Source organism: Penaeus chinensis, chromosome 42, assembly GCF_019202785.1.
Source record: "Penaeus chinensis breed Huanghai No. 1 chromosome 42, ASM1920278v2, whole genome shotgun sequence".
Classification (NCBI taxonomy): Eukaryota; Metazoa; Arthropoda; class Malacostraca; order Decapoda; family Penaeidae; genus Penaeus; species Penaeus chinensis.
Genome location: NC_061860.1, coordinates 18,005,786 through 18,019,402, shown reverse-complemented (window position 1 = coordinate 18,019,402; position 13,617 = coordinate 18,005,786). Strand labels below are relative to the sequence as shown.

Here is a 13,617-nt window from a genome sequence, read left to right as displayed (position 1 = left end):
CGTTGAGCTTGCAAAGAGAGTGCATAAGTATATTAAACAGTGTAGGGGACAATACTCCCCCTTGTGGAGTGCCTAATTGCAATTCGCCATTAGCACTATAGTTGCCTTGATACCACACTTTTGCTCTTCTCAAAGATAGATAATCCTTTATCCATTACAGAAGCTTGCCCTTAACTCCTAAAAGAGTTAGTTCATGGAGGATTGCAGTAGGGGAGGCTCTGTCGAATGCTCCCTTAAAATCTATGAAGTAAGAAGACTGTGCATTACGTCCATTTAGGTACTGTGCTAGACACATTTGTGTTCCTCTCCCTTTTTGAAAGCCAAAGGCAGATGGGTGGATCATGTCTTTGATCTGGTGGAGTAAACGAGTAAGGAGAATTCTTTCACAGGTTTTAGACAGGCAGGACGTCAGAGAAATCGGTCTATAGAGAGAGAGAGAGAGAGAGAGAGAGAGAGAGAGAGAGAGAGAGAGAGAGAGAAAGAGAGAGAGAGAGAGGGGGGGGAGCGAGAGAGAGAGAGAGAGAGAGAGAGAGAGAGAGAGAGAGAGAGAGAGAGAGAGAGAGAGAGAGAGAGAGAGAGAGGGGGGGGGCGAGAGAGAGAGAGAGAGGGGGGGGCGAGAGAGAGAGAGAGAGAGAGAGAGAGAGAGAGAGAGAGAGAGAGATAGAGAGAGAGAGAGAGAGAGTTGAGGAAGAAGAAGCGTAGGAAACTCCACATTACGATGATCCGGTACGATTTGGCTGATCGTACCGCTGATCTACTGCCATAAATCCATTTAATGTTTTGTAAATCATTATTATTATTACTATTATTTTTATTATTATTATTTTTTAGTATTAGACTGTATATTTGACATCTTGTATTAAAATACCTAAATGTTCTGTTTTGTTAGAACTAAGTATTAAGCTGTATACTGGACGTTTTGTATGCAGAAACCTATCTAGTAAATTGTGGAATGTTTCGTCCGTCCGGCCGGCCGACTTTTCGCTAACCACGAGCCGAAAAGCGCGGGAACCTCGCAATCGTTGGAAAAAATAACAAACCGGAGCAGAAACTGCTTTGAATAGTCAATAATGTCCACCTCTCGTACGCGAGGGAACCACAGTGATTCCTTTTTTTTTTTTTTTTTTTTTTTTTTTTTTTTTTTTTTTTTTTTAGTACAGGCAAGTCTACGTTTACTTTTCGAATTATGACTTTTCGACCGGCGGTTGGTGAAGGGTCCATAAATCTTTTTCTCAGATGCAACCTTAAAGTCATATTAACTATGGAAGAATACAACACTTAGGAAGACGGTAGACTAAAACCATTTTTTTTTTTTTTTTACAGTAAGTTTTTTTTTATCAATATAATCGCCAAGAGCTTTCAGTCTAGTAATGGATGGATGGTTGGGTGTAACTATAGATTAATGATATAATGAGATATTCTGACAACAAGGAAGGAGGAAGATGGAAAGGAGATGGATGAGGAGGAAGCAGAGGCAGATCGTCAGCCGTCAACCGACATATTGATTTCTGACGAAGAAAGGGAATCATTCGCACCCCCTCCCCCTTGTGTTTGGTCCAAGCATTAAACACGATTTTCCTTGAATGTGAAGACAAGTCAGGGGAAGCCGTTCACCTTCCCTGTAAAGCCGTGGATAACATTATTCCGCACTCACGTGGAAGTGGGCAAACCATCTTGTTCACAGAGCTCACCATATTTCTTGGTTAGCAGATGAAATACTACAAAACAACAATTTATAAGAATTGTATAAAGCTACCTCTACCTTATATTACCTTCCTGTTATGATTGGACGATACGCTGCAACATAACAATTCAATAACGAAATCCGTCCTTGGCAATCTGGAAATGGGGATGGCGAAGGAGGGGCCTTAACCTAGCTGATATCGAAGCTTCCGGCTAAGATCTAATCGGTAATTGTTTTGTCAGGGTTGTCGTTTGGAAAACAGTTAGTAGCAACTGAATTCATATTCTGCATTTGAGATAGTGATAAAATATATTGAGTGCATAGTAGAGAATATTAGAATAGGTATAAAGAGCGGCTTACATTTACGGATTCGAGTTGTATAGAATTGACACAGTATTACCATATAAGCCAGTTCTATAAAATAATAATAACGAATCTTTTCTCCTTATTTACTGCTCCTTTCTTGTTTTAATTCTAACACAACGAATGTAAAGCTAACACGTAACAAGTACTAATCATAAATAAGACAATAAAGTACAAATACACTCATAGTTCACCAGGCAAACTTTTCTTTACCATGGCAGGTTTCGTTCTCCAAAAGTCATCTTCTCCCTTCTCCCCAGTCCTTTTCAGAATCACTTTAGTTTACATAATGCTCTCTGTTCTCACAAAAAAGTTTCAGGAGGTCAAGTTTTCCATTTATATGAGTGACGCCTCCAGGAGATTTTGGCATTGGAGCGACGTCGTGCAAATTCATGAACTCCGTCTGAAACAGCTGGTTCTTCCACATGGTACTAACTCCATGAACAAGAGTCCTCTTCAGGCCGTCCATTGTCTGCTGATGGTAGGTGTAGACATAGCACCTGGGGATATATCGCTGTCATTTGCTAACAAGAGTCACCTGGTATCCTGCTTGGCTACACGGTATGTGTATAATGGCAATCTCTCTCCGTGCGTTGAAGGCGACACAATTTTCTCTAGGCCACTGAAATCACCGGGATGACGCGGTGTCCTACTTCAGTCTACTTTTTCTAGACGCAAATGGAAATTTGGGATACAATTCTTGAGTTAGTGATCTCGTGCATCTGGGGTCCTTTTAATGGCAATTTGATATAGTTATCTCTGGCTGACGAACCTTCCTGAGAAAGTGCTAGAAAAATCACCAGACGCATTGTAATCCCTTTTGCAGGAGCATCATGAAGTCGAGAACAAGGAGAGACTTTCTTCCGTTTCGCGATTTGCCCGTCCCTCTGCGAGCGGAGCAAAATATTTTAGATTCACCACATGCTATCAGGTTAGATCCTCTTTCCGTAGAAACAATTGACCATCAACACGTGTTTTAATTTCTCTGTATCGGTTTGTTTGTCTGTCTGTCCCTCCTTCTCTCTCTTTTTATATATCTGTCTATCTCGTCTCTCTCTCCCTCCGTGACTTTCCCCCCTTTGATCGCTCTCCCTACCTTTCTACCTCTTCCCCTTCTTTTTCTGCCGCTCTCCCTTCTCCTCCTCCACAAACCTAGCAAAAACAGGAAAATCCCATGCTTATCCCCTAAGAGTAGAATCCTGTTTGTGCGCCTGTCTCTGATATGATGATGACGGCAAACCAACCAATGGAAACTGGGGGCAGGTATGATGCGCCATGGAGAGGATGAGAAAAAAACAAAAACAAAGAAGCAGCCTGTCTGCCTGCCTCTGTGGAACCTACGCCCCCGGACACTTGCGCGCACTCTAAAAAGAGCACGAAGCGTCACAAACATGGAGTCAAGTATCGCTGGATATCACAGGCCCAAGATTGTGTTCGATGTTCTAAAAGAAATAAAACAATAGAAATGTTATCGTACAATGAACGCTCCATTCTTTCTAAGCGAATGAAGGTTAAAGAAGTGATGGAATATTGGACAGGTAATCCCCAATATATATATATATATATATATATATATATATATATATATATATATATATGTATATATACACACACACACATACATATGTGTGTGTGTCTATGTATACACAAACATCCACACACACACACACACACACACACATATATATGTGTGTGTGTGTGTGTGTGTGTGTGTGTGTGTGTGTGTGTGTGTGTGTGTGTGTGTGTGTGTGTATGTATGCGTGTATCCGCGTGTGTGTGTGTTTGTGTGTGTATGTTTGTGTGTGTGTGTGTGTGTGTGTGTGTGTGTGTGTGTGTGTGTGTGTGTGTGTGTGTAAAAAATAGATGTGAATATATACTGCTTATACTCATAATCGTACATAAACTAAAATTACAGCCCCCACCGTACTACACATAGTTTCCACAAAAATATACTCATACAGGAAGAAAGATGATTATATGCAGGAAACCTCATATTATTTGTATTTTCCTTCTCGATCCACTGTGTCCTCTTGTATACATTCCCATCCAAGCGTAAAAATGGAGAAGGTTTTCATCATCTTCAGTTTCCACCATTCCTTACCAAGGCTCCAGTATCAAATTCTTATTGCCCGAGAACGCAAGATAACAATAGACGATCGGGTTGCTCGGCCTCGCAGAGAATCAAAATCCATAATACGTCAAGGAGAGGCGATCCAGTCTTCGCGAATTTGAGTTGATGCGTTGGCATGGACTGATAGAGGGGTAGAGTCGTTGGTGGATGAATTGGCCGATAAGTGGATGAGTGGTTTGATGGATTAATTATTGAAGGTTTGGACGGATTGATATTCATGTCAATTACCACGCATGAACTTTTCCTTGAGAATGGGAACAAGGACAGTAGATGTCTCATATAACAACCTTCCAACAACAGACGCCAGTAACGATAGCTTTCACGCCGTATGTCAGGACGTCCTTCCGTGTTGCCAGGGAGACCAACCAGCTCCGGTGAAGCGAAACAAGGAAGTGCAAGGACGAGGAAACAGGTCAACAGCAAGGCGGGAAAGAGACAAGTAATCTAATGACACGAAGGTCGGTCTTAACGCCGCAGGTAGCTAAGTGATTTACAGATAAACGAGATTTTAATTTTCTTTGTATTCTCGTTTTTCGCTTATGGAGTTTTACTCTTGACAAAAATTCTAATGTTTATAGCATTTCGAGCACTATTTGTACAACATAATAATGTTATTATTAATCATTAATTTCTATAGCAAATGGAGCAATGGAACTTCAAAATTGCGACCTCGAGCAAGAAACTTTTTTTAATATATAATCAAAGTTCGTGTCATATAGTAATGGCAATAACAATAATAAATCGTGTCGCTACAGACTACTCTAGAGAGACTTTAGCTGGTAGAAGAAAAATAGAAAAACATACAGTAGGATTTCAAGTGTTTTGTCCCATCTTCCAGTGTCGTCTTTCATGCAGAGCGAGTTTTTTTCTGCTAGGAACGAGTATGTTCAAGTCAAAAATATTTTTTTTCTCCTGCTTTTTTTATTAATCAGTTTTTCTAGAAGGGCTCCTGGAGAAACGTCATACCTCTATCCTTGACCACTGTTGCCATTCCTCAAGGTGCAAACACTGCAAGGTATCATGTAAAAGAATTGTGGTACCACTGCGTTGAAGAGAAAATCTAGGAAATTGGACGGGTTCATGTGAGTGTAAAATGGTGAGATGCTGGGATCAGGCGATGGTCGTGAAATCAAAAGATAAAGTAGTAGAATTCTGCAATTTTGAAATATGAAGGCAGAGCTTTATTTTTTCATTTATATGGACAATGCTTGCTAAGAAAATATGAAATGGATAATAGAAACATAAACGTGAGATGCGAAAAATAAGGTTCATTCGAAACACACCAATTCAAAGAAAAACACGCCATAACCTTATCTATCTGCATAACTATCTATCTTGTGTTAACTCATCGCTCATGGGAATTCCATGGAAATACATTTACATTGATGATGACGCAGATTTGAATGCAGTAGAGCAGTGATTCCCATACTACTGGTCGTTACCCATCTTTCGTTCATGATCCTACAGTGTCTGCAGTCCTACACTCATTACGTCCATATAAAAACCACTTTAGCAAAGCCTGTAATTTTACTGATTCCACTTGTTAATTTGTAGGCTGCCTTTGCTGAATATAATATAATTATTGAAATGGTACAAAAGAAGTAACAAAATGCACATAAAACACGTCCATTCTAAGATAAATAAAAAAAATGGCATCATTGCAAAAAGATGTTTCAATAATAAACAAAACAATAAAAGGAAACATAATTATGTTAACAAAATTAGTTACTGCCCTAATGCATCTCAATATCTCGTTTTATGCCAAGTACACATAATCAGATAAAAAAAGGTAATTTCACAGATAAAAATGGGAAATAATTTCATGAGTCTAATCGGGGCCCTTCACAAAACCTGCTTCAAACCTGTAGATTCTCTCCACTGGCTGCTTCCCCGTTACTCCTTTACAAAAGCATATCCTCAAATTATGGCTTCCCGGCCCCAGTTTAGGGAACCTACTGGCACTAGACTTGGGTTTTTAGATGCATTGTAACTTTAGATTGCTTAGGCGCAATGAGACATCAAGATCGGGAATAAGTTGAATGATGAGATTCACCTCATTATGAGTCTCGTGGCCCTGTGATACTCGGGGGTATCCCTGCGCTCTGGACGCTGGGGGAGGGTACGGTGTGGTTATGCATGCGGCCGGGAGATTGCGGTGTGTGTGGGCATATTGGGTATATATGACTAGGGGCTGGGATTATCGCGGTGCCTGTGTGTGTGTGTGTGTGTGTGTGTGTGGTGGTGTGTGTGAGTGTTTCTGTATAATTTCTCATGTCCATGTCTCTCCTCTCCTGTATCGATCTCTCATCTCTCTCGCTCTCAGTCTCTCATATCTCTTCTTATATCTCCTCTCTAGTCTCCTCTATCTGGTCATTCTCCTTCTTACTCTCTCACACTATCTCTCTCTCCTCATCGCTCTCTCTATCTCTACTCTCGCTCGTACTATCACTGTGTTGTGTGCGTGTCTCACTCTCTCTCTCTGTGTTCGTGTGTGATGAGCTTTGAGTGTGTTGAGTGTTTGGGGCTGTGGCTGTGTGTGTGTGGTGTGAGTCTCTGTCTCTCTACACTCGATCTCTCGCCTCCTCTGATATCTCCTCTCTCTACTCATTCTCTCTCTCTCACTCTCTCGATCTCTCTCTCTCTACTGGACTCTCTACTCTCTCTCTATCTCTATCTCTCTCTCTCTCTCTTCTCTATCTCCGACTGGTCTGAGTGAGTGTGTGTGTGTGTGTATGTGTGAGGGTGTGTCTGGCGTGTTTCTTGTTGGTGTGAGTGTGGTCTACCTCTCACACATCGCTCTCTACATCACTCTCTCAACACTCATCTCTCTCATCTCACTCTCTCTTCTCTTCTATTAGCATCTCTCTCACTACCTCTCTCTATCAACTGTCTGTGTGTGTGTGTGTATATATGTGTCTCTGTCAGTGTGTGTCATGTGAGAGTCTCTGTTTGTGTCTGGGGTTTCTGTGTTGTGTGTGAGTGTGTGTGAGGTGTGTGTGTGTGGCTGTGGGTGTGTATGTGTGTTCAGTGTCTATCTATCATCTGTAGTGTGTGTGTGTGTGTGTGTGTGTGTGTGTGTGTTTGTTTGTGTGTGTGGTGTGTGTGTGTATCTCTATCATGATCTACTCTACTCTCCTCTCTGTTTGTTTGGGTGTCATATTATATCCTTCTATTCTCTTCATATAAGTGTTGTGGTGTGTGTGTGTCGTGTGTGGTTTGTGTGTGGGGATTTGTCAGTGTGTGTGTGGGGTGTGTGTCTCAAGTCTCTATGTCGCCTATCTACTATCTCCTCTCTCTCTCTCACTCGCTCTTCTATCTCTATCTTATCTCACTCTCACTTACTCTATCTCTCCTCTATATTAGTCCTACTCTCTCTCGCTGTCTGTGTGTTGTTGTGTGAGTGTGTGTGTGTGTGTTTGTGTATGTGTGTACTGTGGGTGGGGGTGTCATGTGTGTGTCTGTGGGTGTGTGGGCTCTCTATCTCATCTACTCTCTATTTCTCTCTATAATCTACTCTATCTATATTCTCTAGATCTCAGCACTACATATCTCTCTCTCTATTCTATCTCTCTGTGTGTGTGTGTGAGTGTGTTGTGTCTCTGTGTTCATTGTCTGTGTGTGTCGTGTGTGTGTATCTGGTGTGTGTCATGTGGGTTTCTTGTAGTGTGTGAGTGTGTCGTGTGGTGTGTGAGTGTGTGAGATGTGGGTGTGTATGTGTGTCAGTGGTCTCTAATCGCTATCATCTCTCTCTGTGTGTGTGTGTGTGTGTGGGTGTGTGTGGTTGTATATGTGAGTGTATCTCTATTGCTCTACGAAATCCCTATCTCTCTATCTCCAACTTATATATCTCTCTATCTATATACTCTATCACTCTCTATATATTTCTCTCTCTCTACTAGTGTGTGGGTGTGTGTGAGTGTCTGTGTGTGGTGTGAGTGTTTGTGTGGTCTGAGTCTGGGGCTTACTATTTCTCTCTCTCTTCTCTCTCTCTCTATCACTCTGTGTGGTGTGTGTGTGTGTGTGTTTGAGTGTGTGTGTGTGGTCTGTCTGGGGTCTCTCATCTCTCTCATCTAGTCTCTCTATCCTCCCTCTGTCTGTCTGTATGTCTGTGCTGTCTGTTCTGTCATGTTGTCAGTAAGTCTCTCTGGTCATGTACTGTTGTGCTGTCTGTCTGTCTGACATGTCTGCTATCGTCATCTGAATGTATGTATGTCTGTACTGTCTGACTGTCTACTCTCTGGCACTACTCTCTCACTCTCTACTCATCTCTTCTGTCTCATCTCTGTGTGTGTGTGGTGTGTTTGGTGAGTGTGTGGGGGAGTGTGTGTGTGTGGGTGTCTGTATATGTACCTATCGTCTCTCACTCACTCCACCCTCATCTCTGTATCTCTCTCTCTTTCTATATATCTCTGTGAGTGTGTGTGGGTCTGTGTGTCTGTGGGGGTGGGTGGGTGTTGGGGTGGGGGTGGATGTGTGTGAGGGGGGGTGTGTGGCTGTTCGGTGTGGCTGTAGTGTGTGTGTGTGTGTTGTGTGTATGTGTCTGTCCTTCTAGTCAAGACCTGTCTTCTTTGTCGGTCTGTCTGTCTGTATGTCTGACTGGTCCAGTCTTTCTGTCCAGTCTTGTCTGTCTGTATGTCTGACTGTTGACCCCTAGTTGTCATGTAGACTGTCTGTCGTCTGACCGGTCAGACTGGACTGTCTTACTGACCTGACAGCAGAGTGCTATGGGAGGGTCTGTGATTACGTGTCTGTAGAGTGTGTGTTTGGGGGGGTTGTGGGAGGTGTTGTGTGTCTGTCGCTCTGTCTCTCTATCTCTCTTCATCTATCTCCTCTCACTTCGCTCCATCATGTGTATCAATATATCTGTCTCATCTCACTACTGTCTCCTCTATGTGTGTGTGGGTATGTGTGTGTGTCATGTATGTATGGGGTGTGTGTGTGCAGGGTGGGAGGGTGTTTTGCGTGCGGGGTCTCTCTCTGTCTCTCTCTATCACTCTCTATCATCTCTACTACTCTCTCTATCTACTGTGGTGTGTGAGTGTGTGTGTGTGTGTGTTGAGTGTGTGGGTGGTGTGTGTCGGTTTCTGTGTGCTGTTTGTAGTGTGTGTGTAGTCTTCTTCTCTCTCTCTCTCTCTCTATCACAGTGTGTCTCAGATGTGGTGGGATAGTGGGAGTAGGTGAGGTGTAGTGTGTTTGTGGGTAGTTAGTCTAAGCTCGCTTACTGTTGTCTCTCGTCTGTGAGACTGTCTGTCTGTCTGTATTGTATGTCTGTCAGTCTGTCATGTCATGTTGGCTGTTTGTCTGTCTGTCTGTCTGTCTCAGTCTGTTCTGTGTGTGTGTCATTTAGGTACATGTCTGAGTGGGTGGGTGTGTGTGTGTGTTTGTGTGTGTGGTTTAGGGGGTGTGTGAGGGTGTGTGTCGTTGGGATGTTCTGTGGGTGTGTGTTGTTGGTGTTCGTCTTGATGTTGTTTCTTGATGGTGTAGATTTGTTGGTTATGTTTTATTTGGGGTTGTTGGTTGTTGTAGTTGTTATTGAGGTTGTTTGTTGGTGGCGGTAGGTGGTAGTAGTGGTGGCTTGTGGTTGGGGTGCTTGTGATGGTGGTGGTGTGGGGGTGGTGGTGGTGGGGGTTGGGTTGCTGTAGTGGCTGTGGTGGGGTGGGCTGGTAAGGGGTGATGTTCTTCTTTACTTACTTGCCTGTTGTTGTTGTTGTTGTTGTTGTTTGTTGTTGTTGTTGTTGTTGTGTGTTGTTGGTTGTTGTAGGTGGTGCTGGTGGTGGTGTGTGGTGGTTGTGGTAGCGTCTGGTGGGTGTCAGTGGTGCTGGTGGTGGTGGTGTTGGTGATGGTGGTTGTGGTGGTGCTGGGGTTGTGGAGCGGCGTGTGCGGGTTCGCGTGCTGCGGGGTCGGAGTGGTGCTGTTGGGGGTTGAGGTGGTGGTTGTTGTGCTGCTGGTTGTGCTGTGGTGGGGTGGTGGTGGTGGTGGTGGTGGTGGAGGTGGAGCATGGTGCACTGGTGGTTGGGAGTTGGTGGTGGTGCTTGTGCTTCTTACGTGGGGTGGATGGGGTGGTGGGCAGGGTTGAGGTGGTGACTGGGGGGGGTCTTGCTCGGGGTTCGTGGTTGTTGCAGGACTGCTGCGGTGAGGGTAGTCGAGCTGCTGGTGATGGTGTTGCAGGGTGGTGATGATGGGTTGGAGTGTTATCGGGGATTATACGCAGGCATGTGTGCTGGGGCGGGGTGGGGTGTGTGGGGGCGTGTGGGGGGTGAGTTAGAGTGTGTGTGTGAGATAGTGGTTGTGTAGTGTATTTATATTGTGTGTGGGTCAGTGTTGGAGGTTAGTGCTTGTTGGGGCGGGTGGGCTCTTGCGACGCCTAGAGCTCGGACAGCGACGCGGCGCGCGCGCAGCCAGCGCGCGCGCACGCGCGAGCACGCGACCCCTCTCGCGCGTCGTCTCTCCTCTCACTCTCTCTCATATTCTCTACTGGGTTTTCTCTCTCCCTCTCTGTCTCTCTCATTATCTCTCTCTCTCTCTCTCTCTCTCTCACTCTCTCTCCTCTCTCTCCTCTCTCTCTCTAATATATTTTATTTTATAATATTTTTTACATGATGTGTGTGTATATATATATAAAGGGATAGACAATATTAGAGAATATAAAAAAATGGGTAATAATAATAAAATAGGGGGACAGTTAGCAGACAATAAACAATAGATAGATAAATATGGGTATAAAGATATACTATTTTCAAAATTTTTTATACATAATAAGATAAAAGGGTAGATAGATATAGAAAGGGTGTACATACTTTACATACTACATTTTTTTTTTGGGTAACCTTTTTCACACTAGGTCCCCTCGACACACAAAAAACACAACGCCACCCCACAACACACCCCCACACACACAAAATCACCACACACAAAAATATATTATAATTTATATATTTTTTTTATTTTTTTTTTTATATATATATATATAATTAAATTATGATTACACACACAAAATCTATTTCAGTAGTATAGGCTTTCAGGCAAAACATACATTATTGTTTTTGGAACAATACACGTTTCTATATACACGTTTCTATATACATTAAACGCCCTTTTTTAACACTCCTCTTCCAGTGACCTTTCCGTACTCGGGCCAAATGGTCGGGGAGGGGGACAAAATTTCCCCTCGTTCATAAACCTCGTTTATTTCCGCTGTACTTTTTAAATTTTAACATTTACCTTCCCAAGGGGTTTAAAAATTTCCTCACCCGGGGGGTCATTTTCCTGGATCGATTTTTAATACAAAAAAAAAAAACGGAAATTTCTTTGAGCTTCTGAATTTTTTATTTTTTTTTTTTTTTATTTTTCTTTCTTAACTTTATCTTCTTCATTAAACTTCGAGAAGAAGATCTATAGGGCAATGAGGGGACTTTTTTTTCCCTTCTGCTTTTGACAAGTTTATTCAACAAGATGTTATTGTTTGCAGGGGTCACTTGTTCCGTGACGTCAAGATCTCCCCCGGCCCTCATCTCTCTCTCTCTCCTCCTCTCTTCTATCCTCTCTCTCTCTCTCTCCCTTCTCTCTCTCTCCTCTCTCTCTCTTTCTCTCTCTCTCTCTCTCTCTCTTCTCTCTCTCTCTCTCTCTCTACTTCTCTCTCATCTCTCTCTCTCTCTCTTCATCTCTCTCTCTCCTTCTCTTTCTCTCTCTGGGCCCTCTTCTCTCTCTCCCCTCTCTCTTCTCTCTCTCTCTCTCTCTATCTCTCCTCTCTCTCTCTCTCTCTTCTCTCTCTTAAACCTCCACCAGGGTTTAACACCGATTCGAACTAAAGGAGACCCATAAAAAGCTCACGGGCCATGTATGGAACCGGGAAAGCTAGTCTTCGCAAATCTCATTTGAATTTATCTCCTCCTCTCTCTCTCTCCTCTCTCTCTCTCTCTCTCTCTCTCTCTCTCTCTCTCTCTCTCTCTCTCTCTTCTCCTCTCTTCTCCCCCCCCCCTTCTCTCTTTTCCCTTTTCCTTTTCCTTCTTTTTGTTTATTCTCCTCTTCTCTCTGTTTTCTCTTTTTTCTTTATCTCAGACAATTTTCCCACTTACTTTTTGTTTCGCTCTCTTCTCTCTCTCTCTTCTCTCTCTCTCTCTCTCTCTCTCTTCTCTCTCTCTTCTCTCTCTTCCTCTCTCTCTCTCTCCCTCCTACCCCCCTCCTCTCATTTTCACCCTGTTTTCCCTTCTCATTCTTATTCTAACCAAATTTTTTTTTACTCTAAAAATATATTTTAATCTTTCTTTTATAAACAAAAATTTCTCAGCATTACTCGAAAAACCCCAGAGCAACAATCTAATGTACTAAAATTAAAAGGGAAATTTCTCTTTTCTCGCGCACCAGAAAATAGGTTTTTGGAGGAAGCAAAGTACCCCAGTGCAATAGACGACAGAGATTTAAAAATCGCACTTCACCACAGCAGTGCTATCCCGCAAATAGCAAAATAGGGGAGGTGTAACGTATTCAATGTGAACTGACGTCAAGACTTCATGGTGACGTTCTTACATGAGTCTAACTATTTCCCTTTAATATTGGGGATGCAGGGGATAATGTCTCTTTTTACACCTCTGAAATGGGGGGCCTATGCTGTGCTACTCATCACATCTCATCTCTCCTCTCCTACTTTCCTTTTTTTTCTCCCTTTTTGGTTTTTGTTTCTCTATCAAATCCATTCTATTTTTCTTCTTTCTAATTTACTGTCTCCTACCTTTACCATCTTCACTCTCCTTTTTCGTTTATTGGTTTTTTTATATTTATCCCATCTTTATGTATTTTTTAATACATACTACATACATAAATTTACACCACACCACCCCCACACCCACACACCACCCATTATATTCATATATTTTAATTATAATATAATATAAATAAATAAATATATATATTTTATACGTATTTATTTTTATATATTATGTTTGTATATTTATATTTAGGGATTTATTTTTTTGTATATTTATTATTATAAATAATTTGTTTGGTATAGATACACCGAAAATTTCCCCTTGGGTGACATTTATACACTCAATTCTATCAGGCATTTTGCGCCTCGTCTTGAGTGATATTACTCTCCTTTTGGGGTCCTTGCTTTTAACCCCTTTTTTCCTTCAATCCCTCCCGCAGCAAAACAAGGGGGGGAAAAGCACAAATGATGATTTACACAAATTTACAATTAATCAGTCAAGATCGTGAATCTGCAGATGGAAGGGCTGATGGGGGCGCGGGTCAAAATTTCCCTTTTTTCCCAAAAATCCCATCGCGACACCGTCTCAGATAGCCGATAAGGCTTTCTGAAACGGTGTCGCACTATTTCTTGAGTTCCCCCTTTTCTGCTTACTCCCTTTGTCCCCCCTCTCTTTCACCTCTCACAGGGGTTCCATGCTTCGGCGCCGTCCCCCCCCAAAAAGGGGGAGCAGTT

At 42.6% G+C, this 13,617-nt stretch overlaps 1 protein-coding gene across 1 annotated transcript in view; it reads right to left on the bottom strand.

Moving 5' to 3' along the window:
* Positions 1 to 6,006: 6,006 nt before the first annotated feature.
* LOC125047934 (extensin-like) overlaps positions 6,007 to 13,617 on the bottom strand; it is a 14,966-nt gene continuing 7,355 nt past the window's right edge. The window contains exons 2-4 of the mRNA XM_047646482.1: positions 9,998 to 10,305; positions 6,232 to 6,287; positions 6,007 to 6,144 (exon numbers count right to left, since the gene is read on the bottom strand). Coding sequence (XP_047502438.1) covers positions 6,007 to 6,144; positions 6,232 to 6,287; positions 9,998 to 10,305 — 502 coding nt within the window. The remainder of the gene's footprint in view (positions 6,145 to 6,231; positions 6,288 to 9,997; positions 10,306 to 13,617) is intronic.